The sequence below is a fragment of the Hemibagrus wyckioides genome, linkage group LG06 (genome assembly GCF_019097595.1).
Source record: "Hemibagrus wyckioides isolate EC202008001 linkage group LG06, SWU_Hwy_1.0, whole genome shotgun sequence".
Lineage (NCBI taxonomy): Eukaryota > Metazoa > Chordata > Actinopteri > Siluriformes > Bagridae > Hemibagrus > Hemibagrus wyckioides.
In genome coordinates, this window is record NC_080715.1 from 24,737,683 (window position 1) to 24,765,494 (window position 27,812).

The following is a 27,812-nucleotide window of genomic DNA, read 5'->3' on the forward strand; positions in this document are numbered from 1 at the left end:
TTGTTTTTATTTTTTTATTTTATTGTTTTTAAATCAAACTCTGCACATCACACACAAATACACACACACAGAACACTTCTTACACTTGTGTTCATGCCTGTTGTGAAATATGGCAGAAGCTAAGCCCTAAAATGCACAAGTTCAATCCCCAACCCTGTTTGTTTTAGGAGGCACCCAGTGTCTTCAATCAAAAAATGTTCTACCCCCTTTTACACCACTGATCCAAGAGGCTGCTCCACTCTAATGGAGTAGGACACTAATGAAGAGAACTGAAGCCAAACCAGAAGAATGACTCCATCCTCAAATCAACCCTAACACCGTTAAAGCCATGAAGTCAGTCTCCTCCATTTCTTCTCTTTCCCTCCGTCCACTTCATTTACTGCTCCCACTACGACTCCTCGACCACAGTCTACTTTGGACACACACTTTCTGCCTGTATGCACTTATGGCATAATTCAATATTGAACCTCATCCATTCTCTGTTTTTTAATTGCAACCAGGGACTGGTCTATGAGTTCACTAAATTAAGGAAAAAGCTCTTTTTTTTCAAATCACTCCAAATTACACCACAGAAGTATGAATGAATTAGGGTATAATATGAAAAATTTAGCTGACTCTTAATGAGGACTGGGGTAGTGGGGGATTTGTCTTGTCATTAGAGACACTGCTAAGACATCGTGACGTTAAATATGTAATGATGTGAAGACATTTTACTGTTAGTATCCTTTTGCATGACTTCACCTACCTCAATTATAGGCATGCATGATAATTTCTGTTTTAGTTTTTCTCCTGTTGCAATTCCATCAGAGTGGGAGAGTTTCTGAGTGTGTGTGTGTGTGTGTGTTTGTGGAGAGAGAGAGAGAGAGAGAGAGAGAGAGAGCATGCATTTTGTGCTTGACTCTACATGTCAGTATATGTGCAGTATAAATATGTGTACCCATATTATGACAATGTACAGAAAAAAAACATGAATTACATGTTTAATGCTAATAAAACTGATACAATTAGAAATAATCTTGTTTTTTTAATAGGGTACATTGTTTGAGCTGTAAGAATCTGCTCCTTTCCTACTCCATCAGTCAGCCAGAGTGTCAGGACACATGGCAGGGTCTGGGGGTATAGCACCCGGCACATAGCAGCATCCAATTTAGCAAAAACAAAAGAGAAATAATTCATAAGGAGAGACTTGCCAAATGAGCAGTGTGGGGCACTTATGCCCATGAGCACTGTGTACCCATGGAAGGAATAGTGCTGAGGAGGCTATGGCACTTAGCAGGTGTGTATTATGTGTGTGCAGCATGTAGACATTGTTCCTCTGTGTGGCATTGTCACAAGGACAATACAGTAAACGGGGCACAACCTGTGTCTCTGTAGGTTCATGTACACTATATTGTGTATGTGTACAGTATGTGAACATATTTGAGTGTTCTAGCAGCTGGGACGCATGTGTGCTCTGTGGTGGCAGGCTGGCTGGAGCTGAGGGGATGCTGGGTATTTTGATCTGGGGAGGGACCCTCATTACTGTGTCAAGAAAACAACAACAGAAGAGACACCCACAAACACAGTATCCTCAGACAGCGACACACACACACACACACACAGAGCCAATGCTGTGCTTGTTATGAGCAATGGATACACAATCCTTTTAAATTTGTGCTGACAAATAAAAAAAAACTAATTTATCTGCTTAAACTCATTGTGGTCACTGATTCCTTTCTTTAAAAGAGCTGAATCAGATCTAAAAGCACAACCTTTGTGCATGGAACAAATCATGCATGTAAAGAAAGAACACAACTGTTCTGGATACAGCTGTTTGATTCCTGTGAGCTGTATTTTTAGCTGTCTCTGTCCTCTGTGCGGTGGCTTGTCTGGGCTCTGTGTCAGAGGAGACCTGGAATGTGTTAATAGAGCGACCACAGTTTCCTTCCTGTGATGAGCATTTAATAACACACAAAAGCATAAGGAGTTTTAAGTTGAATAGTGAGCGCATTTTAAGGGACTTCAATAGAAAAATAGGAAAGCTAAAGTTTAATCCTTAAAGTAATGGAAGAAATGAATGCTGAAACACACAGCCACCTTCACTGTACAATAACAGTGTAACACACACTGGGCTGGTTGTATTATTATCCAGAATAACTTGCTGGAAGTGCAGAACAAGAATACATATTATGCATTGCATTGTACTGTTGAATGTGAAGGTTAGGAAAGGTATTATACAGTCTGTACAAAAGGAAAACAAAAGAATAAAAGAATAAAAATAACAACAGAACGTTGCTTTGAGGGACGGGATGCAGGCTTCCCATCCGAAAGTGTCAGTCTCTTTATGGTCAGTATTCTATAATAGCTTATGGTCTAAGCCACTGTACAGTAACCTTAGTCACCCACTACTGTGAATTCCCATGAGTCACCTAACATGTATACGTGTGTATACGTGTATGTGTTTGTGTGTGTGTGTTCTGTCTTCCCGCCATTAATAATATCAGGGCTGTGGTGGTACTGTCTGTCAGGGTGTGTCTTAATGGGGCATTTCCTACTGCGCCCAAAACACATAAATAAGTACAACCACACACACACACACACACACACACACACACATACAAATATACACTGCTTAAACCGCTACCATAAAAAGAAACCAAACTGGAGCAAGAAGAAGAAAGAGAGAACAAAAACAGAAAGAATATTTTTGTAGACTACAGAATGCTACAGAGGTACTGAGGAAATATAAAGAGTTTGGGAGGGAAAATAGATTTAGGTGTGTACCATTTCATAAGGTATGAATTTACATATAGAAATGAGTGCGCACGTGTGTAGGTGTGAATTCTGAGTGTGCTTGGTGTATACTGTAATGACCCTGGCTGGAGGATGGAAAAGTCCATTTAATCAGTGCTGTATTTGAAGCTATTTGTGTGTGTGTGTGTGTGTCTATGATTAAAGGATGCTGGATGTATTAGGTTATTAGAGGTTGGCAAGGACCCTGCATCAGAGGCCTTGATATTAAAACAAAAGCTCTAAAGATGTGTGCGCAACCACACAATGAAACACAATCACAATGACCCCTTTTCCCTTCCACAGCAGCAATAAAAATATGGAAAATATCATAAATCACAAACCATTTAGGGGAAATTTGTGCACAATAAATCTTTAATAAATGTGTGTTTTCTTGAAAAATTATCCAATAATCCCATGCTTCTATCAACTTCATGACCATAACAAGAGACCTTAGCACTGAACATCTTCATAAACTCAAATCATTATGAATGCCATCTGATTGTTGATCCAGACTCACCTGAGGGTCAGAGGGCAGATGGAGGACAGTGTGCAGACGTTCACTGTGGTGGTGGCGTGACTCCTCCTCATATACCAGGTCACGGTCTGTTTGGGGGAGGGTGAGGAAACGGCGGATTGTACACAGGTTTTCCCACAGTGTGCGGTTCTCTGGGCTTGGACTCTCCTTCCAACGGAGCAACTCACATAGCCAACCCTGACATAAAAAGAGTCATAGGATAATAGTTAGTCAGAGAGAGACAAAGGAGGGAAGAGGAAAAGTGAGGATGAGAAATGAGAATATGTGAAAGAGAGTGTGAAATGGAAAGAGATATGATTATCTCTGCTAGACTAGGCCAGTCTTTGATACCAGCTGTTGTGGGCATCCAACCTCTACCAGCACCCTGTGTTAATAACCTGATCAGAGCGCTCTCTCTCTCTCTCTCTCTCTCTCTCTCTCTCTCTCTCTCTCTCTCTCTCTCTCTCTCTCTCTCTCTTTCTTTCTCTCTCTCTCTCTCCAGGCCCTCTTGGCCAGCTGCAGCAGATGGGTGCGTTCAGCCGTGACCCCCCCAACCGACCCCAGACCTGTGGGACCCAACCGCATCTGTCACATGCATATACACACACATACGCACATAGACCAGCACAACACTGCTTTACACACACTCTACACACATTTTTGGATTGGGGTGGTCACACCTGCAAACTCACACACAGCGTGCTAACGGTGCTTGTCTGAATGGGTCGGTACAGCACTGTCGTCACTCAGACAATTTCATGGCAAGAATTAGGCGCAGCTGGGCGCAGGATCAGATTTGACTAAATCAATTATCTCTCTTTGCTCTCAAATGGGAAAGGGACCCACAAATGGTCCAGCAGGTTTTCCAAAATATTCCTTAATCAACACTCACAGATGAATTCCATGCTTTTTACTTTGAGTTGAAGGCATGCACCACAGTATTATTACAGCATCCTTTTCAAGTGTTTTAGAATTTTCATCAGGAAAGCTTGCACATGTGTGAGTATACTGATTTCTTTCTGTGCATGTATACTGATTTCTTTATCACCCGATATACATGATAAAATAATTTATTTCTGGCCTTGTGACTGTGCGATTAAAGCTTCCCTACCATTCCTACTTGTTCATATTGCTGCAGCAATCTATCCTGGATCAGAATATCACTGTCTATCTGTCCACAGGTCAGTGTGAACAGGAGCCAGTAATCAGGACTATCTGAGTAGTACAGTGAAATATTCCTCCAATGAAGCGATTGGATTGCGATTGTGAGTCATGGAGAATGAGATCCTTGGGATGTCACGATGGTGTGTCATGGTTGGGTGAACGGAAACCATTCTGATGGACATCTGCAATGTAAAGCATATCTATCTGCCCGTGTTGTTGTTTACCGGTACAGACGTGCTCTGATCAGATACCAGCACCTGCACAGGAGGAGACTCTTGCTTACGGTAGATTGAGCACGGCTTAACATCATTTGTTATTTTCAGCTTTGTATTCCTTTCATGTGGAAAGGAATTGCCCAGTGTGTGACTTTGATAATCAGGCATGTGTGTGATAATTTAAACATAAATGCATCCTTAACATGAAACAAATAATTACCAGCCAAATCCCTCTGTTCGCCCCGATGATTTTTGAATCATCACCTTTTCATAAATGCATAAAATCAAGTAGTGGAAAAAGAGAAAGTTTTGTTTCTGTAGGCTTTGAAGGCTTTGAAGTGTATCATTAGCGTACTGAAAGCAGTTATTTGGGTAAGCAAACATAAGGGCTTACTTGGCTCTTGTTGGCTGCCACCTTGGCAAACAGAGCCTGAGACACCTTGGCTCGCTTCATCTCCTGCTGGATCTCGTCATAAATGGACGATGTGATGTTCACCAGTGGTTCCAGTTTCAGGGGAAGGTCAGTATTCGGACCAGAGGGCTTACACTACAGGATGACATGGAGATCAGGCTCAGCAGAGAAGAGTTAGGCAAACGTTATTAAGATAAACAAAGTATGTTTTGAACAATTGATAAGCCTTACATAAAAGGTTAAAAGTAGCCTGTGTTTGTATTAGTGGAGCACAGAGATTGATGCATTCAGTAGGAGAGTAGTTAAGGCATTCTCTTGCATCTACTTTGTAGTTCATGTTTGAATCATTGCATATTGATTTTAGGGTTGTGTGTTTTTTCCACACATAGTGTTTGAAGTCATTCTGCAGGCACAGGCAAGTAATCTCACATTCCCCAACACAAAAGATAGTAAGATAACAGTATACAGACATAATAATAATAGTACACAACTGCATTCTCTGAGACCAAAGGATCAGCACTCTGTCCTTATATCAGAGAGATTGTTGCTATCTGGACTCTTTCACTGATGCTCTATGTTTGAAAAAGAGTCCTGCTCAAATGACACTCTATAACAGTAGTAACAGACACTCTATATCAGAAAAAGTTCCAAATCATTTACTTTAACATATCTAGATACAAGAGACAACCCTCTTTTCAGAGACAGTTCCTAAATATTTTGTCTCTGTGCAATGACTATTGCTGTATACAATACAGAGCAAAGAGTATAAGAATGCACATATAAAAAATGTGACCACAAACATAAACACAGAAAATATCTTAATGATGTCATATGACATTATGACATAAATGATAAAACCTTATGAGATTAGCTCAGCATTGAGATCATCTACTACCTGGAAAAAGAATCCTCAATCTAGATTTTCTTCTACACAAATGTTATAATCAAGGACTCGGAAGTATTCTGTTTGCTCCATAAGCATGGGACAGTAGCTCACTATCTCTTCAAAAAATAGTCAGATCACATTATGAGGATTGTTTAATAGGTGAAAGAGAAGTGATGTGAGCCTCACCGAGTTGGTAATTTTGTTCTTATTTTTCCAAATAGATGCCCAGGCATCAGGGGTTAACTGTTCATCTATGTTGCGCTCCCAGACTTTCTGTGTAGAGGGAAACATAAAGCAATTTACAAACATTTAACTCCATAAAAGGTCAATTATTTTTTAAGTTAACATCTGGTGTCATAATACTTAAAACTGTATAAAAGCTCATCACTGAAGGAAATGTTAAACAAAATCATAAAACAATAAAAAGTCATGTACTTTTACATCAAAATTAATTTGTAGAAAATGCATCAATATTGAAAACTAAATTGTTTATGCACAGATAAGTATCAAAAGCATCAAAAATCTCTACTGTATAAAACCCCACTGTTCTTGAGAACATTTCTAAACATTTGTTTAACCCTGTGTTAAACTACATCAAGCCTACATTAAAAAACAACAAGCTCACAACAACCACAAATATGTATAACCCAAACAAAACAACTAATCAGATAAGACAGACCTAGACAGAAATCACAAACAATCTCTAAAGCACATGTATAAAAATGGAGAGTCAGACACACAAATTTGCAATGCACGTACTCTCATACTGGGCCTGGCAAAAAGACAGCTCTGTAGGAAGAGTGTGTAAGGTCTGAAGGGTTTTAGTGACAGCAGGATAATGGGTACCTGAGATAGGCGGTTACCCCCAGGACTGGAGTTTGAGTTTGGGGGCAGACCTACAGGAGGATTCATGCTGCGTTCGCGCTCCTCCTGGTAAATCCTGTCTCGCTCAGCCTCAGGAAGGTTGAGGAAATTCTGCATGGCCTTGAGGTTGACCAGAAGAGATTGGGAGGCTGTGCGAGGGTCTTCCTCTTTCCGCAAAATCTCTGACAACAGACCCTGGTGTTCGCGAACATGCACACACAAGGACATGAAAGCAAAATGAGAAAGGCCCAGGTCTTGCAAGTATACACATGCAAATCCCACCAGGTCTTCACCTGCACCACATCATCTCCCACCCACTCTATGGCTCTAATGGGGCGTAATTCAGGCCTGCAGAGGTTCAATGCACCAGGTGTGTAAACTGCTGAGAGGGCGGGAAAGGAGACTGATATGGCCCAGGGGCTGGAACAAGCATGCTGGGCCTCAGTGCAGTGACCTGCAGATTGGAAAACTAACTTTCTACCCAGAGAAGTCTTGAATCTCTGATATTTGAATTAGATGAATTAAGCACAATCTAGACATCACACTTACTGTGAATACCCTCAGATAGCTGTGTTTGCATATACACATATATATATAAAATGTATTTTTTTTTTTACCTGTGTGCGGTTGAATGCCACTCTGGCAAACACAGCTTGAGATACGCTGGCTCTCTTGAGTTCATCGCGGACCTGTTGATAGATGTCTGATGAGACCTCAGCCGCTGAAGGATTTGATCCTGGCTCTCCAGGGCCTCCAGACTTGCTGGGCCTTGGGATCGGTGGGTGGTTAAGGAACTGTTGGTTGAGGGCTTGTGGGTGCTGGTGGGCTAATAGGCGACTGACTGCCAGCTGCTGGTTGATGAGGTGAGCCATAGCTATCTGCTGCTGCACTAACTGTGGGCTGAGCTGAGGTGACAGAAGGCCTCTTGGGCCCAGAAGAGGCTGAAGGGCTGTGGGAGGAGCCACCTGTGATCGTAGTGGTGGACTGTGGTGGAGCTGGCCGCTATGAGATGAGGGTGGCTGTGGCTGTCCTTGGGATGGGGGCTGTGATTGAGGTGTCTGAGGTTCTCCAGATCCACTTTTCACAAGAGAACTACCAGTTCCCAAAGGTCCTAACTGAGCCAGGCCAGCTAGGTGAGTGGGAGGACGCTGTCCTAACACACAGAAGTCCACCAAGGTGTCCCTCTCCACTGTGAAGTGAATAGATGAATAGGTATGACACTTCTTCGGGATTCTTATTGAAGGTCACAAGTAAACAAAAGCGTCAAATTATTTATTAAGTAAATAGTTTTGTTAAAAAAACAATTACTCACCTTTAATTTCAGAATTCTCTCGTACTGGCCACATCTTCTCAAAGTAATCACCTACAATAGAAAAAAAAAAATTGAATCATGGTAACTGTGTATCCCAAATGTTATCAGTGTACATTCATAAGAGCAAGTAAACACACAGGTACTTTCTAATTAAATGAACACCTTATCAGTGCTTTAGCCTCTTTTACTGACGTTTATGACTACGACTGTCAATCAATGAGATTTCTCCATGGTCACATCTGGTGGCTTGTGGCTGTGTGTTTGGCTTTGGGAGGCAATGAACAGAACTGAAAGCAGGCTCTATGTAACCCAACACTGCTTGCTCTGTCACCAAGGACCTCCTTATTCTCTGCTGGCTTTTCTGTCTCTGAAGCGGTGCTTGGGGTTTTCTCGACACTTTGATCTGTCCTGCTGTGTAATTATGTTGCCTTTTAATGGGGTAAGGGAAGGAGAAAAATTGTCACAGGCATTTAGATGCTAAGAGGCTTAAACAGCCTAGCAGCGGGCATGCTCATCTGCTGAGTCTGGTGCTGGAGACCTCCTGCCGAGTGGTGAGGGAGCTGTGGTTTCCATTAAGCTGAGAGATAGACTGGGGTTCCCCTGTCCAGTCACAGAGACAATGTACAACATGTAGTGTGAGGTAATCCACAATGTGTCACAGGACCCGTTAAGATATTTATTAAAATGGGGTCACTTTACCCCACACTCTATCAGCTTCATATCTGGTGCATATAACCAACCATAACTGAGTTCAGCACTGCACATGCTCTTTCAAAAGGATTTGAGGCATAATGACCTGGAGACAAATTTATATTTAGTTCTTATTGGATCAGATCCACAAATATAAAACATAACAATGTGACACATGAGTTCTGATCTCACCTTTAATCTTCTTATACTTCTTATACCAGCGGCCAAACTCTTGACACTTAGCAGTGGACACATTCGCATAGTAGGAACTGTTCACGATGGAGGAGATCATACTCTAGGAAAGGTCAAAACAGGGACAGGGACAAAGATGACTGCTGAGAAATAACTGGTGGCAAACAGCAATGGAGACTGAAAGCCACAAACATATGCTAGCAATTGATATGAGGATCAACACCCACACAGAGCACTCCACTAAAACACAGCATGCACAGATATACAAATCTCATGCATTACTTTTTTGCATAAAAGTGAAGCACAAGGCTTGCATGAAGTGTAACATTATTGATGCTCACAAATTGTTATTTGAACCACTATTGCTGCAGCTCTGAGCTGTTATCAGTAGTATGAATTTTCAGGAAGTTCAGGAAGAGTTACATGGTAAAAAGTCAAATCTGTACCTGGGAGAGTGGGCATTCTTTAGCCAGTGTGCTCTGGTTCATCTCTTTCAGCAGCTCTTTAAGTGCATTGCGCACTGTTGCATGATTCCACTGCTCTGAGGGGAGGTCCTCCAGTTTGGCAAAGCTGTAAGAACAAGATTATTCAATTTGTATTTCTCATACATTGAGGATATACACTCACTAACCCAAGTGCTCTATTAGACTCACCTGTACACTAGCTCATTCATGAAACTATCTAATCAACCAATCATGTGGCAGCATGATGCATAAATTCATGCAGATACCAATCAATATATTCAAATCTTCAACTGTCCAGAATCTGGGGGAAAACAGGGCTTTTTTGCCCATAGAACTTCCCCTCACATTATGTTTCTTGTTTTTCACTACATCTTTATGACTATAGAGACTGTTGTGCATAAAAATCCTGAGATCATTAGGTGCCAACAATCATGACATTATCCCCCAATCTGAGGATTAATGTTAATTGAAACTCTTGATCTGTAAGTGTATTATTATGTGCACCATGCTGCCTCTACATCATTGGGCAGATTGGATATTACATGAATAAGCAGGTGAACAGGAGTTCTAATAAAGTAGATGATGAGCGAATAGTGAATGATCAATATATGATTTTGGACTGGGCCAGAGAAATAAACACAATGCCTGAACATGTAATAAAACTGACTAGAAGAGTGTACAGCATTGGCTGTGATGTGGTGCCTGTGTTAAATGCAGGAAAAACTGACCATGAAGCCTGTGAATGGCAGCATCTAACAAAATGGACTGTTTTTGTGGATCAGCAGGACACCACAACTATCATAATATTTTCAGTATTAAGAATGGAAAATTAGTGTTACCATTACCATTACATTATCAACTCTTAAACCTTTAGTGTATTATTCAATTATTCATTTTAAAGCATTTTATTCAGTAACAACCATGAACTAATGACAAGGTTGATATTTAATTAATATTCCATTAAATATTTGAACTAATTTGTCAAAATGAAAAAAAATAAAAATAAAAAATAAAAAAATAGAACATTGTAACATCCCAAGCAGGGTTAACACTGTGCAACCTCCACCCTGTTGCTGTTATTGGGTCTGACCTCTGCAGCTGAATGCGGAGTGTAACCATGTGGTAGACGTCCAGCAGCATGTCAGCCACTGTGGCTTCGGGAGCGTCCGTCAGGCAGTGGATAGGCAACGGGTTCCAACGACCCACCTTAATGATGCCTGTGAGCAAGAGAGTGAGACACACAGAGAGAATTCATTAACCCTGTTTGATCTAATTTGTACCAATTTCCGCAACATAAATCCATTTCCATTACTCGATTAAGATGGTCAGTCCCACCCCCACTGTCAGTGATGGCTGGAATGGAAAGACCTGTCACTCTGCAATTCTGCCAAAACACCAAAAGCTGACTAGGGCACATTACATCACCACAGCAGACCCGTTGTTAGTAAATAATTATTCTTCAGATTTTGGATATCTCACTGGAAAATGGAAAGTGGAAAGGCAGACAGAAAAAGAACCACTTGACTTTGAACTTCAGTGTCTATTTGGATATATAAACACCACACATATGGTGTTAGAATGATACATGCGCGTATACTTGGAGATGAGTCAATATTTATTGTTTATGAATGTGTATTGCATCATGGATATGGGGAAGTGTACTAGGGGCTTTCTCTTTCAGCCTCACTCACTCACTCTCTGTCTCTCCCTATGGAGCAGTTCATCCCAGGCTATAAAAGCAGACAGCAGGGAACAATAGCTGTAATGATAAGGCCTTATCTATTAAACTCTTATCAGGCAGGGAAGAAGCACCTGACACGCACACTGGCGGCTGTCCCATTAAAGTGCGGTTCGCTAGGACGCCACTGCTCCTTTTACAGCCTGCAAAGATGTGGAGGAGAGGCTATGCTTCGGACACCCATGTCTGCCCCTCCATTAATGGCCCTGCCATAAACGCCAGTCAATGATTGTTTGATTAACCCAAATTGACCGTTATAAATGCCTCTCACTGTGCAAAGGATGGGATGGCCATTTATGACCGAAGAGTAGTCCATAAAGATGTGCCTACTGAGGGGGATGTTCTCCATGAGAGCATAGCCGCCATGTTAGTCATCCGAGTGTCATTTTGTTGTCTCATAAATAAAACACATAATCAGGCTGTCCCTAAGCAACCTCAAGGGAGGAGACAGTTAGTTTTTCTCTTTGAATCACCTTTAACCTTGAGGATTTATGGGATGACAAGATGTCACATAAATAAAGATTTGATATAATGCAATAAAATGAAACAGGCCTCCGCATCTGTCATATCATATTATTTGCACTAGTGAGTAGGGAAAATAATGCTTGGAAAAAATCTGTTTCCTATTATATTTATTATAACAAATTTACTTAACCTCTTAAACCTCAGATGTGACATTAATATAACCTTTAAATTTTTTCAGATAGGTTTGTTGCTTTGTCATCATACATTATGGATGTTATTCACATAATTAGTGTCATATCTCCTTCCTACACTGAGATCATTGGACTTGCAGACATTTACAATCTTTTCTTCTGGTGATAAGTTACTTTACACAATAATACTCAGCATTCAATCACAGATACACTTGTCCTGTTTTTTTCTGTATGAATAAGCACTTACAGCTCTGCCATGTGAGGGAACAAATTTAGTGCTCTGGTAGCACTAAATGCCAGGGCTGCAGGTTTTTTTTAAGAACCATGCTGAGCCATTAATAAAGGATGAGCTGGCCTGATCATTGACTTTGCTCTATTTATTTCCAGATGTCACAAGCAATATTGGGATGTGATGCTCATGGAAACCGGACCCTTTGCTTATCGCATTATTTACCTATTTTCCAAAGAGACCCACACTGTCACTACTGCACATAAGCAAATTTCTCCTTTAGACACACACACACACACACTGTAGGCATGTACAATAAATGCAACTTTAGTGTGAACACATATAAATGAAATACCCAGCTGGAAAGGTGGATGAGAACTTCCCCAGGACTTATTAAGGACAGGCTGAAGTCATGAAAGCTAAACAATGCAAATCGCATTACTGTCCACTAAATGAGAGACAGACATGGTATGGCCTAGCTTCTTGTCTCTCTCTTTCTTGTGCCTCAGGCTGTTTCTGTAAGTTGAAGAGCTCCAGCTGTAGAAGAGGCTCAATAGCAGACACACACTAACCTATCCCCAGCCAATATACCACTGCCAACACCAGTTAGCTTCGGACAACTAACTCTTTTATTCAAAAGCCAGACAGTCCTCTCATTTGTGTCTCTCAAGTTTGTGAGCGAGTTTGTGTTTTGACTGCTAGAGAAAAACTAACACGACACGCCTGACCACCTCTGAGACTCTCCATTCTCACTTACATACCAATAGGCCTTTGGGGAGTCCTGCATTTGTTCTCCAAAGTTATCTGTACAAATGTATTCCCCAGATACAGAATTTGAGGACTAAGTGAAACAGATGAAGACAATTTGTGTGGTGCCACTCCCCCTTCAGATCTCTTCTCCCTCTCTTTTTGTCTTCAGACCATGTTTATATTACTGGCGAGCTTTGATTTCTGTGGGACGAGCCTGTTTAGCTCATTGTCTTGCTGTGCAATGCTGCATGTATGCTGGCCACAGACTGACAGTCTATACAAGCCACACAACCATGCTTACTAAAGCTGGCATCCAGTTTACACACACACACTTTCTACATATATAGCTTCACTACAGTGCTGAGTAATCAAACCAGCACATGTCCTAAAGTTAGCCTCGTGATGATCTGACCAAATGAGTTTGCAAAAAAAGTCACATTCATAGACAAAGAGTAATTTTTCTGTGTGGAGAAATGAAAAGATTAAAAGCTTGACAAAGCATTTCACAGACGTACTTTCATTAACACAAAAGACACAGTGCACAAATTCACGCTTGGACCTTGTGGTAAGGGCATTAATGAATCATATTTAACTTGGAAAGCTTAAGTTCTTTGGCATTCTCTTCCCCTCTTCAAACCATTGTTCCAATTGCCACATTAAAATTCCTGTTCTCTGTGATGGTCTTTCTTGTGGGAAGCTGGTGGCTTGGCTTAAGCTTATGTGTACTGATCCATAGACACTCATATATACAAACACAATCCCTTTGCACATACTATCACTCTCCTGCTCTTTGTTTCTTAAGTAGAAGAATGCAATGAATTGTGATAGATGCTCCCGTATGCACACACTTGAGTGCGTTTAAGTGGCATGGTTTAACTAAGGGGAAGCCCCTGATGTGTGCGAGTCAGGACGACCACAGAGCGCCATACAATCATGATTAGCGCAAGAGAGGATTAGCTGGCCATAATAATAGTACATATCCATTTCAGTTTAATGGGTAAATTCGTATGACCTATGTCTATGATAAATCTGACTGTGTGTCACTTGAAATACTGCCATAGAGATCATTCTTTGGAACAACTGAGTATTTTTATGACTAAAAAAAAGACTGTACATTAACACAAGATGTTCATTTACTTCAAATTCCACTTTTAGACAGCCATTGTTATTTCTCTTCTCTTATAAAAAATGTTCAAGAGCAATTCAGAATTTCTGACTCATTAATAGGATTAATATATTTTCAGAACTCCTATGGAGCCCTTCTGTTGGAATGGTACTATACTGAGTCATACAGCAGCCCCCATTCAGCAGAAAAAAACCCCTGTCAACTGTGAAAGAAAAAAAAAATCAGCTGGTCTAGTTCAAAGCATCCAAAATGCCCGCATGTACCATATCAAGCAATAGAACATATTTTCCATCCAACTGACCCAGATGGTGGTTTGACCCTCAGGAGCCACATGTCAAACGTGGCAGGGCAACAATGCACTTCTGTAAGCCATCACCACTGTTAATTGTCTGAAGCCTTAAACTACAGGTCTGTCTATATGCTTCTATAAAAATACTCCGACCCTTATAATTGAAATAAACAATATCTCCCAGTTAATTGCTGGCCAGGCTAATTAAAGAAAGGCCGTGGTGCTGGGAGAGGAGCTTAAATACACCGCTGGAAGGGAGCTATGCAGGACACAATTCAAACAGGGAGAAAATAGCTGGGACTCTGTGTAATTTTGGTCTTGAACCACAGGGGAAAAAATGTATAATTTAAGCCAGAAATTATTCATTTAACATAAATGCTTATTTTAAAAAACAAAAAGTATTCATTTAACATGAGGTCTCTCACTCTCTCTCTCTCTCTCGACAATTTAGGGAGGAGGAAGGTAAAAGAGGGTGATTCCTTGCTTTGTAAAGACTGTGTCTGTGTGAGTATGAGATGGGTAGGCAGTTACTGAGGAAGACAGACAGTCAGACAGACAGACAAAAAATAGATAGATAGATAGATAGATAGATAGATAGATAGATAGATAGATAGATAGATAGATAGATAGATAGATAGATAGATAGATAGATAGATAGATAGACCAATAATTGACCACGCTAATTTTATTTGGTTTGAGCCGTTAACTCGAGGGTGTGGAGTAAACTGGGCTGTCTCCAGACTGTTTGTTTTCTCGTGGTGTGCTGTTTCGTTTAGTCTTTCCCTCCTCCTGTTTTTAAGTTATTTTAGAAGAGACTATACCAATGTGCGGAGATGACCTCTTGGCCACTTTTTGGTTTACTGATACCAGATGTTTAGTAGTTATCATGCTTAAAAAATACAATAACTGTTCATTAATTTTGACATTTCTACATTTTCATGGGAAGAAATTTGTTGGCTGTAAACTCAGCACATCAGTAATTCATTATAGGAAGACTAGAAAAGATGAAAATAACCCAATTATGCTTCTTGATAAATATTGCATGATTACAAATGCCTGAGTGTGTGTCTGTGTGTGTGTTTAAATTGATTTTCTTCTTGGAAAGAAATTACATATTTTTTTAATGTATAAGACAAATTAAGAAAAGTCTATTTTTAAAGTTAATTTTTGATATGTTTTCTTAACTCTTTGCTTACATTACTGTATTAAACACATATATAATCACACGTGTGTGTCTTTTATATATTTACCCGAGTTTTGTATTATATCTGTTTTTATATATTTATATCAGTGCTTCATTAATTTTGTTGTAAAATATTCTATGCATATTGAAAGACTTGGCTGTTTAAATCTCACCCAGCTTCAGTGATGTTGAAGCCAAAATATCATATAAATTAATAATGTAACAATCTGCTCAAACCTACTCTTTACATAGCTCTTAATTGTATTTGCAATGCTTGGGTATACTGTTATTGTTATTTACTTGAAAGCAGTATTCAGACTTCAACTCAGTTGTTAACCCACAGATGATGAGACAAAATCTGTTTATAATCCTTCATATTCATTATTTCACTATTTTTGACCAGATCTGCTACATCACTGGTTAAAATTTGTACCACCAGACCATGACACAACCACCTCCGCGTTTCACAAAAACAAGCATTAGTGTTTTTCTCACCATCTCCTCTCTTCTAGACCTCAGTGACTGCTGCACTGTATAGTCTTTAGCATATTAAAATTTCTGTTTTATCTGAAATGCAAACCTTTCTGCAAAGAATGGTTGCATAGCCACAACAATATAAGAAAGGCTCTATAAACCTTTATATTTATTTCCCACCTCTTCTTCTCACAGTTGAAGCACTGAATTTGGTGCTTGATTCTGCCCTATTTTTGTGAAACTACCCTTGTTCTGCTTATATTTAATCAAATACATACAACATATATAATGTTTTGTAAAATGGAGAACATTTCCCAAATTATATAGTATAATGTTATATATTGATTTCCAAACAGATTACATACTTACCAGCTAAGTTGCTTGAAACATAATATCCTATGTATATCCAATATAATGGAGAGAAATATATAAAGATAGCTTTTTTTTTTAGTTTTTGCTAAACCCAGTGATATTTGGATCTCTGTGATAAATTTTCAATTGAAACACTGCTCTTAATTAACACAATTTCTCTTTCTAAATTATTTTCAGATGTTTTTTAAAGTCTACTAAATAACTATTATGGCACTGACTTGCAGATTAATTTTGCAAAGACACAGATCAAATGTCCTTTGAAACGTCTTGAATATTTTGTAGGGATTTCAAATGACTGCCATATTTAAATCAAGCTATCAAAACAAATAAAAAGAAGTTAAATCCATTTTATATTGAAAACAAAAAGATTTAAATGGTCCTAAAATGTTAGGCAAGCATGTGTTTTCACTTTAAGGAGTCGGTTCTTACTGTTAAACAAAATTATCTTAACTTAATGCTGTACCTTTGAGAAAAGATTAAGATCAGAATGTGTTTAGAAATGTTTTGATTTCGGCTCATTCTTGAGGATGATGTCTTTGTTACTGTGAATAAATTGCTGTCTTAAATTCTCTGCATTCTCTTTACAGTACACATATAAACCTTTTACTCCTCCTGGAGATGCCAACTTTATGTATATTGATAAAGTAAAGCATCATTATAATCCTTCTTTTACTTGCATACTTATAAACATTTGAGTGTATATAAAAACACTCATACACAATGAACGAAATGCTGTGCATCTACAGGAGGCATCATGTACACGCAAACATATCCTAACATATTTGTCTCACATAAAAACTCCTCATCATAAGCGCACAACAATATTTGTCTTACTGTTCTTGTCAAGAATTCCACTGACATTATTATTAACGCAGCTTATAAATGCTATACCTACACTTAACTCTTACACTTACCTTAACCTCTGTAACAGATCATTTTTCAAATAAAACTTTTTTTTTTTTTAACAAGAACAAGAACATAAACATCATCAACAACAACAGGTTTTCTTTGTGGGGACCAGTAAAATGTCCTCACAAGCTCAAAACTTTTGGATTGTGTGATTCAGACTCCATTTACAAGAACTCTAAATGAGCTCATCATCCTAAAACCCACATCTCTCCCTTTCAGACTGTCATATACGAAACATTAAGGCATTTTTTTTTTCATACAAAGGCTGAGACTGTATATAAATTCTGATTAAGTAATCTAATGTGAATAACCTTGAATCATTCAATTGCTTGTGGGTCAAATAATCTTCAGACTAGTTCAGCTCTGAAGTCAGATGAACCTTTCAGGTGCACTATAGACCTGTTTTTTATAGACTATAACTTTTCCACAGTATACATATAATGTCAGCTTCACTTGAGATGAAGAATGAAACATAATCGGTGTAAAATGGGCTTAGATCGATATAAAAAGTGTGACTTCCGCTGGTGGACTCACCCTGTGCCTGGGCTGCTGAGCTGTGTGAGTAGCCGAGGGCAAGCAGTGCCGTCTCCACCAGCTGAGTGAAGAGAATGTCCTTCCTGACCAGAACAAACTCTGCATGCTCCTCTCTGCCCTCCCCCTCCACCACCATCCCTCCATCCACCTGCTCGACGACGCAGAACACAGGAATCATCAGACCTGCTGGGAGAAAGAGAAAAAGAATTTCTGACTGCACCTGAACACTTGCCATAGGTCATCGATGCATAAACGCTTAATGATTAATAGGTTAATCGTAACATTTTTAATAATCAGAGTTGGCTAGTAGCCATACAAATAATCACTTCTTTATCAAACCATCCCTGGACGAATTATCAAGCACTGGTCTGTGTCTTTGCTCTGTGTTTTACAAGCTAAACTGATAACTCTTAAGGTTACAGGGATAATAGTAAAAGGTTATGTTGTTCATTTAATTAGTTAGATGTTGCAACAGATATGCAAATTTCACCCTTTCTCATGGTTGACAGTTCTTCCGCACAGTTTCATGATCTTTGCTGCCTCACTTGGGTGAATATAAACTTTTATTCCTCCCTGAAAAACCTGCTCCCATTTAAAGCATTTTCCCTGCTGTGCTTTGTTCTACAGCCTTCTGGTGGCTTAAATTAATTAAAGAAATGAGGGTTTGAAAGCGTCGGGCAAACCAGACCGCTAATAATAACAGCCAAGTTGGGTGAAACACACAGATGCATACACGCTCTCTCTCTCTCTCTCTCTCTCTCTCTCTCTCTCTCTGTTGTTCTATTTCACACACAAGCATTACAATATATATAGAGCCTTGGAGTGGTGTGGTTTGTTTTGTTGCTAAATGTATGTAGCTTCTCCTCTCTTTACACTGAAACAAATCAACATTAGGTCAAAGTTACAGCTTTGATTAATTTTTTATCACTTTGATCCATTATTTTTTTTTTAAACACTGACTGAAGAGAGCTTTGGTGTGATGTCCTTTTGTATAGTAATAGCACATTTGTATTACACTGTATATGTGTACACTTAAAAAAATATAAATACTGTATATATAAATATAGCTCCTATCCAAGCCTCTTGTTTTAATCAATCAGCTCCTATATTTCTATTTCCTCCCCATTAATCAAACCAGCTCCCAATTCACAATCACAAATGCTCTTATGGAGTGAGTTACACTATGGGTCTGAGCCAAATCAAGTAAGTGAATTTCCCCCAACAGGGAAATATAACTGTCAACACACACCAGCTCCCAGGCGTGCTCTCTCTCTCTCTCTCTCTCTCTCTCTCTCTCTCTCTCTCCACCCCCTAACCCTCTCTGTCTCTCACACATACTCTATCTCTACTGTCTCTGTCCAGCACCCAAAGTTTCATCGATTCTGATCTTAATTTTGGGTGGGCATTCATGTGTGGGAATAAATCCTGTCTGTGATAACATTCAGCTAGATTGTTATCTCTGTGTATAGATATGTGCATTTATTTCCTCTATTTGGGATAAGTGGTACAATACTTGGTTAACATAGATCAGGTGAAGTAATTAACCCTACATTTGAAGGGTTAGAGAGGATATATGCAACTCTGTGTGTGTGTGTGTGTGTGTGGCCTTCGCCTTACTGCTCTACTGTGGTATACAGGAAACACACTAAGTTTCCTATGTTCAAAGACAACCCCTCATTAGGATTAACCATCGACCCCAGCTTTCAGCACACAGACAGTGGATATGGCTTTCTACATGTTTGAGCTCCCTCATCACACACACACACACTTTTTTTTTTACCCTTAACAGTCTTATGTTTATTGTTTTTCTTAATAAATGCACAGATCCACAAGCACACCTTGTGTAGACTCATGCCACTTTTTATGGTTACTGTGCTTACTGTCAAGCCAACTAGCTAACTGATATTGATTACAGATTGACTCAATAAATATCATGTGCATTCAATTTAAAAAATGACTGAATTAAACAGACGTGCACATATCTGCCTTGCTGATGTGTAACTGCTTTTTGTGTGAAAAAAAAAATTCTATGCATTTTTTTCTGCTAATAGCAGCTATGAGCTCCATACACAGTGTTTTATTTCTGTGGCTGTGCGTACGTGTCTGCATGTGTCTATGTGCATGCATGCATCTGTGAAGTTATGATCAATGAATGATCTAGGCAAATAAATCAGGCCCCTACAGTGCTGCTTTATTAAGTATACTTGGTGTTATATTGTCCCCATGACACTCTGAAGGCCACATTAATGTATAGGATGGAATTGATTCATATTGTAGGCAGTGGGTCAGCCTTTTAATCTAGCCTAATAAAAAGCTTAGACTGACTGGAGAAGGAACTGAACAGGGAAATATAAGATGCAACAGACTCGACTTGTATTTAGTTGAAGCGGGTTTAGCATTATATACTTCTGTTCAAGGCATTTGTATGTCTGAAATACAAAAATACCCCTTAAAATAACTGAATACTAAAAACTGGATTTTCATTCATTCATTTTTGTAGTAGTTGTTTATCCTGGCTATAGCTGAGGTGGATCCAGAGCCAGTCCAAGGAACATAGGATGTGAAGCATGAATTCACCCTGGATAAGCTGCCAGTCTATCACTATGCACACACATTTATACCTAGCTTATTTATACCACAAGTGGCACATAGGGAGGAAATCTATAACTTCACTGTTAATTCTTTTGGAGTCATACCTCCCAGGGCTCTCTGTGGAGCTCCATTGTGGCGACTGCGTGGCCCGGTAGGACTGCCATTCAGCTCTAGACGGCTTATCTTCCCTGGAGGGGGGCCACTCAGATCGGGGCTGGTAGCAGTGCGCCGCTCTGGGCTCTCCCGCAAACGTGGGCTCTCTCCTCCTCCACGCTCCATCCCCCTCCACACTGCAGGGGGAACACCAGCCAGGGAGTATGGACCTGAAGCAGGGACAGAGATAGACAAATGGATGGATTGAGAGAAAATCCTTCTACTGATCATCAAAGCATATCAATGTGACATCAAACTGATGCCACTTGAACAGGTGCTGAGGCAAGTCTGGTTGCTTATTACTTTTTACTACTAGGCATCAAATTGCTAGTTTGAGCAAATGCCATTAGCATGCATTTACATACAATGTAACATACTCTGGTAATGCAAATTCTGCCGCAACCTTCATTCATTCATCTTCAGGAACCAGAGTCTATCCTTGGGTTTATAAGGAATAGCATACTGGTAGCTGAGCTGAAGCTGACAGCAGTGTCCTATAAACCATAAGGCCTCTCCTTAGGAGCTTATCACTAGAATCAACAAACACACAGACTATGCATCCCGTTCTGCACCAGTATCTACATGGAATGTAAACTACACTTTGTGTGTATGTGTATGTCCTTTGTGTTTGTTGGGGGAATGCATCATGAACACAAATGTCAGTAAGATCTCTCTTTTAAGTAGTATAAGTGTATATGTGTGTGTGTGTTTCTGGTAGTAGAAATGTCTCTACAAGAATAGAGTAATAATTTTCTTTTGTGTGGTTAGGTTAATATTTCCTTCTATCAATAATATTCTTACAGATTACCAATTCTAGTGATTACATATTCATGCACACATGTGTGCTCCATTGGGCTAGCTTCCAAAGGCTCTTGTTTTTCAGCCAAACCTTTAATATTGGTAATGTCCATCAGGATGAATGCCAGGCACGGCAGCTCACCTGCCAAATGTGAAAGAATGAGTACTCACACACTACTAGCCAAGTGGAGGAGGAGGAGCACAATTTACATTTCACCTCCTCCACAGAGCAAAGGATACGGTCAAATGTGGGCTCATATGAAGCAGGTAGAAATGTGAATTTCTAAGAAAAGTCCAAAATGTTGGAAAAAAGGGAAAATTATTTACAGAAATGAAGTTGAATTATACCATAATGTGTAACAAATGATCAGTGACACTGGCAACTGGCCCGTGAGTATTATTTACAAAAATGAACAGATATGGCCATGTGGAAATTAGAATTTTGCCCAAGATTATTCATTTCAGTCTGTTCCAATTTCTACTAGTGAAAACATTTTAACAGAAGAGATTTGTGTTTAAAAAAAGGACAATGTTTATTCACTCATGCATCAGTCTATTTAAAATATCTATATTTTAAAAGCAGTTACGTATATGTAATTTAACACTGAAGTTTAAACATGCCAGGGCAAGCGACTTTGTTTCTGGGCTTTAATTTGTGTGTGTGGCCGCCTGCTCTGTTCCACCTCATCGTCACTTCCTCACTTGCTTGTTCTTGCAGCCTAAAGAAGAACAAAACCCACGAATGCAGTGCAAATGAAATTGGAGGAAGATTACGAGCTGGGAATAAATGTTCAAAATGAATAATAAATTAAAACCATTAACCTCAGAGTGATTAAAACGCCAACTAGGGCTACAAAGAAAGGGGCTAAATTCATTGTGGTTTAATGAGTGCAGAAAAAAGGAGGAACACAACACTTCAATGCTGTTTGAATGGAAATAAATGATACTGGTGACTGCTGAAAGACTAATGAGTTGTCCAGGACTTTCACAATCTTCTCTCAAATAGCACACACACACACACACATACACACACATATATATATATATATATATATATATATATACACACACACACACACATATATATACATATATATATATATATTTTATTATAATGTATATATATACATATTATTATATGTATATATATATATATATATAACAACAACTGAGGAATTAGTTACTTAAGCCATCTTCTAACACTGCTGCTCTTAACAAAAAACAAGCAAACAACAACAAAAAAAAACTGTTGCTCAGCAATCAAAGTGGACTAAGTGCAAAGGACTGCAGCCACATTAGAAGAACTACACACCATTTACATTCATTGCAAGGACCTAAAATGGGAGAAATAAAAGAATGAAATGGGAAACAGATGAAAATGTGTCAAATGCAAACCAAACGAAACAAATGAAACTGTCTTAAGCATAAGCAAGAGTCAAGCTGTTGAATTAACAGCTGCAGTGTTTATAGTCCAGCTGGACAGCAAGGAACACTGTACATCTTAAATCAGCACTGTAGTTGTCAATTCTACACTGGAGATACTATATTATGTCAATGACTCTTTGTCAATGCAAAGACATTCTATTAATAAACACAAGTTGCTCTTCTGAAACCTCTTGAAGATCCACTCATCTTACTAAAATCTGTCACCCTTAAGACTGGTACAAATCTAGCCTCAATTTAGTGTTAAAGGAAAACCTTCACTAACACTGAAGAAAGTCGTAGATCTGCTCCTAATAAACAGTGTGCCCATGCCTGTTTGCCTCCATACTTATTAGACTACAGATCCCACAGGGGCCATAAAAACCTTAATAAACACTTAACAAAACGAAGCCCGGAATCTTTAACAGGCTTTAGAGGATCTATGAGACGAAAAAAAAAAAGCAGTACTGTGCATGATGAGAAGGCATGGGTGAGAAGAATCAGGACGTCGTGCAGCAGACACTGTATGGAAGATTTATTTTGATGAAAGGTCCCCTTCTGAATATCTCATATATCTCTTTTTTTGCATCTTCACATCTTCTTATCATCACATCACTCTAGACATTTCAAATCCTTTTGCCCATTGCCCTCCTTGGTGTCTCAATGTCTTTCATCTACTTTACAGCTGATTTGAGGTGCTGATCCCGTTGATTTTTATGTACCTTTGCAGTACATCACAGGTCCTGACCTGCCTGAGTCTAATGACGCTACCACTGATCACAATCATGAAATAGTCTGCATCTCAGTTTCCATCTGTGTGCCTATTTCTCTTTCTCTCTCTCTCTCTCTCTGTCTGTCTGTCTCTCTCTCTATCATGCTTTACTTGTCTTCCCGCCCCCTCTTCCTGAGCTACAAATATTTGACAGAGGAGATAAGTTGGATCCAACATGATCCTAGAGAATTTAGTCCATGTGATTTTATTGTTCAGTGCTGTAATTTTTAATATTGAAAAAAAAAAAATTGGTGTCATAAGCCATTCTTTAAATATTACACTCATAGTCATGGCAAAGAAATCAGAACTCAGAAATCAGATTGGCTAAGGTCAGAAACAACTGGCTGTATAAAATTAAAATCATATGGTTTAGATGTAAGTAGAAAAGATACATATGTGTGCTGTTTTGTGTCTACCATATATTAAATTAAAATTGCACTTCAATTGGAAGAAAAAAACCCCAAAACAAAACATGATAACAATGTGCAACTGTTATCGTAATTACAATATCGTAAATACAATTATTATGTAAATTTACTGGCCATGCTAAAAGCACCTAACTTTTTGAAATCAGCGATAATAATAGGCATCAAGATAATAATGTATATTACTGAATGCATATGTAGATTAAAAACCAGAATTAATTCATATCCAACTGAAGGAATTTCTAAGTAATGTGATGTGTTTTGATCAGTGTTTAAAAGTATGTGGAACGTGAAAAATTAAGTCAATGCTGTCTGTTTAAATACAACAAATCACACTGACTTATAGTATAAATATCCACTTTAGACGCAATCCAAGCTACAAGCGTCTGGTATGTTTAATAAGTGAAACAGGGCTCATGTCCTGAGAGACCATGATTTCCAAACTCCACCGAGCACACCGCAGTGTTTGGTTCCTTACGCCTTTCACTCTCTTTTTATGGCTCCTTTTCCCCCATGCTCTTGTTGTCCTCTATTCTTTTTCACTTCCTCTGCCACAAAGAATGGCCTCTGCCACACACAGGAAATGCAGGATAGTAGAAACGACACACTATTGAACTCACTGTACATAAATACTGTCTGTGTAAACAAGGGGGAGATGGCATCTGAGTCTGAGGTAAACAGTACTTAAAAGCATGATAATAAATGGTGAAAATTGAACAAGGTGAAGCAAGCGACACAAGTTAATACACATTAAGATTTCTCAGCTCCTAAAAAAACACACACACATGACGTGGCAGTATTGATAAACCCATCTTTTCTCTGGTTGCTAATAATGAACCTAATAAATAAGTAAGTAAACACAGGTTCGTCCGTGTTATACTATTAGCCCATATCTATGTGGTGACAATGTGCTAAGGCGTTAACCTCACTGGCCAGAGAATAGCTGTGTGATAGTCATTTATTGCAGGGTTATTAAAATATGGGCTCAGTTGGAGTGCTGATAAAGGATGAGTGGAGGGTCAGAGGGACGTGTATGAAGGCCCCTGCAGAGTCTCTTCTGTACAGGTGTGTGTTGGAAAGGAGGGGAAAGACAGATAACAACTTATCAGCTATGCATTTAATAGCAGATCACAGCGTAACCAGCAGAGATAATTAAACAGGGTTTACACATTACAAGGCAGGCAATATGGAGACTAAATCTAATTGAAAACAGAACATGTAGAGCAATATGTACATGTATTATAGGGATGTATGTATGAATAGAAGCTGTTTTTTAAAGATGCCACTTAATAAGTGCTTCTGATCCGATCAGTATGCAAAAAGAAATTAATAAACAGGCTAAGGAAGAATGGAGGAGAGCCTTGAAAGCTTTGACTTGGTGACATGTGTAAATGTGTCATGTGGTGAGGAAGCAGAATCAGTGGCTGAGCAATGGAGGGAGTGCAACAGACCTTCTCTAGACCTCATTCGGCTTGCTCATAAACATCTCATTTGGTAGTAAAAGACAAAGAGTTGGAGGTAGGACTTTATTATCCCCCCCTCTCAATTGCAAGCGTGTGTACACACACAGGCAAATATAGGCAAAAACATATGTGACACCCACACACCTATACACTAACCACAGAACAGGCTTGCTGCTCTGACACTTCCAGGGACCACACACTGCCTCACAGCAGTAAGTCTCACAGTTGTCACATATGGTACACAAGGCAGACTAGTACATGGAGCAGGGCTGTAAAATACTCACGTTTAGATATTTCCCGTAGAATGTAGAATGCAGTAATGGTGCATCAGTACCGTGGCTCTGGCTAAATACTGGTGCTATATAAACAGGAGTTGGCCAACAACCTCAGCAAAATCCACAGTACTAACAAAGATTAAGTGCAGCACTGAAATGAGTATTAACCTGTTTATATATAACACCAGCTTACCTTCGCATTCTACAAGACCGGGGTTGTGGAGTTGCTATTAAACTGTCTGTCTAAATAATAAACATAAACACTGCTGAAAGATGATTGAGAATTGAATGCATGATATGCACCACTTGGCTGAGATATCAATATAAAAATAAGCATAAAAGCTTATAAAACAACATGCAAAAGAAAGAATAAAAGTGAAACCAAATCTATGAAGTGTGTTTGTAGTTCTGGTCTAAAAGTAAAACAAAGTGAGAGAAAATTTGCAATAAGTGAATAGCCTTGACAGTAATGGAATACCCCTTGTGGTCTTGAAATAAAAATCGATATGCAATAGTAGGACTCTCTTGGGTCTTGAGCCGTAACCTGCATAAAAACTGGCTCCTTACTGGACAGACAGTGCACTAGGTTATATAGAGTAGGCGTTAGGTATGCTATTCAAATGGTAAAAGATTTTGCAAATCTGTTGCTAACCACCAGAATAATCTCTGAGGTAACTACACACACACACACACACACTGAGTTGCGACTGATATGTGGAGCCATAGTAAATAAACAGCACAGTCTTGTGTCAAATACTATGACAAAAAAAAATCCTCACTGTTTGTCGAAGAACTATTTTGACACACTATTTAGTTGAGCACTGTGCGGTTTGAGACGTAGTGCATAGTGTCTCAGGAATTATAAGAAGCTGTCTGCATGTCGGACAAGCCTAGCAAAGGAACTCCTGAGACATACAGAACGCCCCCCCTGCCATCCAGCAAACGGAAATAAGTCAGAGAGAGAGAGGTTTATACAAATGAATATGCGCACCAGTGCCACTTCAAAATGGACAACGATAAAATCCTTAACGCCACAGCTGCTTCAGGGCAACTCTATACTAAACATCCATCTCTTTCACAAGCATGGGAAACGCATAAGTGCCTTCTAAAATATAATTCATATTTCATAAACATTTATTGTATGCACAAACCGAGGCCTGAATGGAGAGGCGAAATTCACATGCAATCCGATACTGAATCCTGCGCACTGGCCATATGCTTCTGCTTTTTTCATTTGCGTGTTTACTCCAGAGTTTGTGGCACTAATAACAGTCCAACTGTCTATTGCATTTTGGTTCCATTTGCATTTTAGAAGTATTCCTTTCGACTCTGGAAGGACAGATAGTGTTTTCATAAGTCACCCCAGTGACTTTTTGTTTTGATTTAGGACTATTTCGTTTACCACTTCTTCCGACTTCAAGAGAAAGTGATCTTTCAAATGGATCTTTGTGTCCCTGTGGAAGTTTGTGAGTTTTTACCAATAATAAATCTGTGTATAAATAAATAACTGTGTTACGGGTATAAGCTATAGAATGTTTTTGTTTTTAATCGCTTGTAATCAAATAAATCAATAGGTACTGTTATTAATGCATACTAAATAATAATTTGCATAATAAATGTGTCCAAAATAAAGTCTTATTAAAGAATAATACATTTAGAAGCAATATATTATTTTCATAACATAAAACATTAATTCACACGAGGTAAACTTGTAAAAGTTTTACTTTTACGGAATTTAATGCTGTATTAGAGGTATTAGAGCTGCAGGCAATATATATATATATATATATATAATAAAAATAAATATATAAATATAATATAAATAAATAAAAAGATCATACTCCCGTGGACGTGTATATTAATTTGTTCAATGAGACTCTACTGTCTCTATGTGAAAGATTATATAAAATACGATACAAATGATTATGTAGTATACAAAGGAAAGTAGAAATTAATTTAAATGATGATTATTGTATTATCTCATGCATTACAATAGTGCAGATAGACCTGATGCAGTCTGTAAGCAAAAAAAAAGTAAATGAGCTAAAAAAGAAAATTAACAAACAAATACTATAATCGCCTCTTTCTTATAGATATATGGATGGGTAAAATATACAGACACTCTCCCTCTCTCTCTCTCTCTCTCTCTCTCTCTCGCTCTCTCTCT

The 27,812-nt window shown here is 38.9% G+C and overlaps 1 protein-coding gene across 6 annotated transcripts in view; it reads right to left on the reverse strand.

The window, feature by feature from the left end:
* satb2 (SATB homeobox 2) overlaps positions 1-27,812 on the reverse strand; it is a 45,059-nt gene that overhangs the window by 6,035 nt on the left and 11,212 nt on the right. For 4 of the 6 annotated variants that reach the window (XM_058393437.1, XM_058393435.1, XM_058393438.1 and 1 more), the window contains exons 3-13: positions 20,442-20,660; positions 17,746-17,931; positions 10,576-10,702; positions 9,468-9,591; positions 9,022-9,124; positions 8,140-8,190; positions 7,445-8,016; positions 6,810-7,022; positions 6,150-6,236; positions 5,060-5,212; positions 3,290-3,484 (exon numbers count right to left, since the gene is read on the reverse strand). In XM_058393437.1, coding sequence (XP_058249420.1) covers positions 3,290-3,484; positions 5,060-5,212; positions 6,150-6,236; positions 6,810-7,022; positions 7,445-8,016; positions 8,140-8,190; positions 9,022-9,124; positions 9,468-9,591; positions 10,576-10,702; positions 17,746-17,931; positions 20,442-20,616 — 1,986 coding nt within the window. In that variant the 5' untranslated portion in view covers positions 20,617-20,660. The remainder of the gene's footprint in view (positions 1-3,289; positions 3,485-5,059; positions 5,213-6,149; positions 6,237-6,809; positions 7,023-7,444; positions 8,017-8,139; positions 8,191-9,021; positions 9,125-9,467; positions 9,592-10,575; positions 10,703-17,745; positions 17,932-20,441; positions 20,661-27,812) is intronic. The other 2 variants (XM_058393439.1, XM_058393440.1) reach the window with 2 other exon arrangements.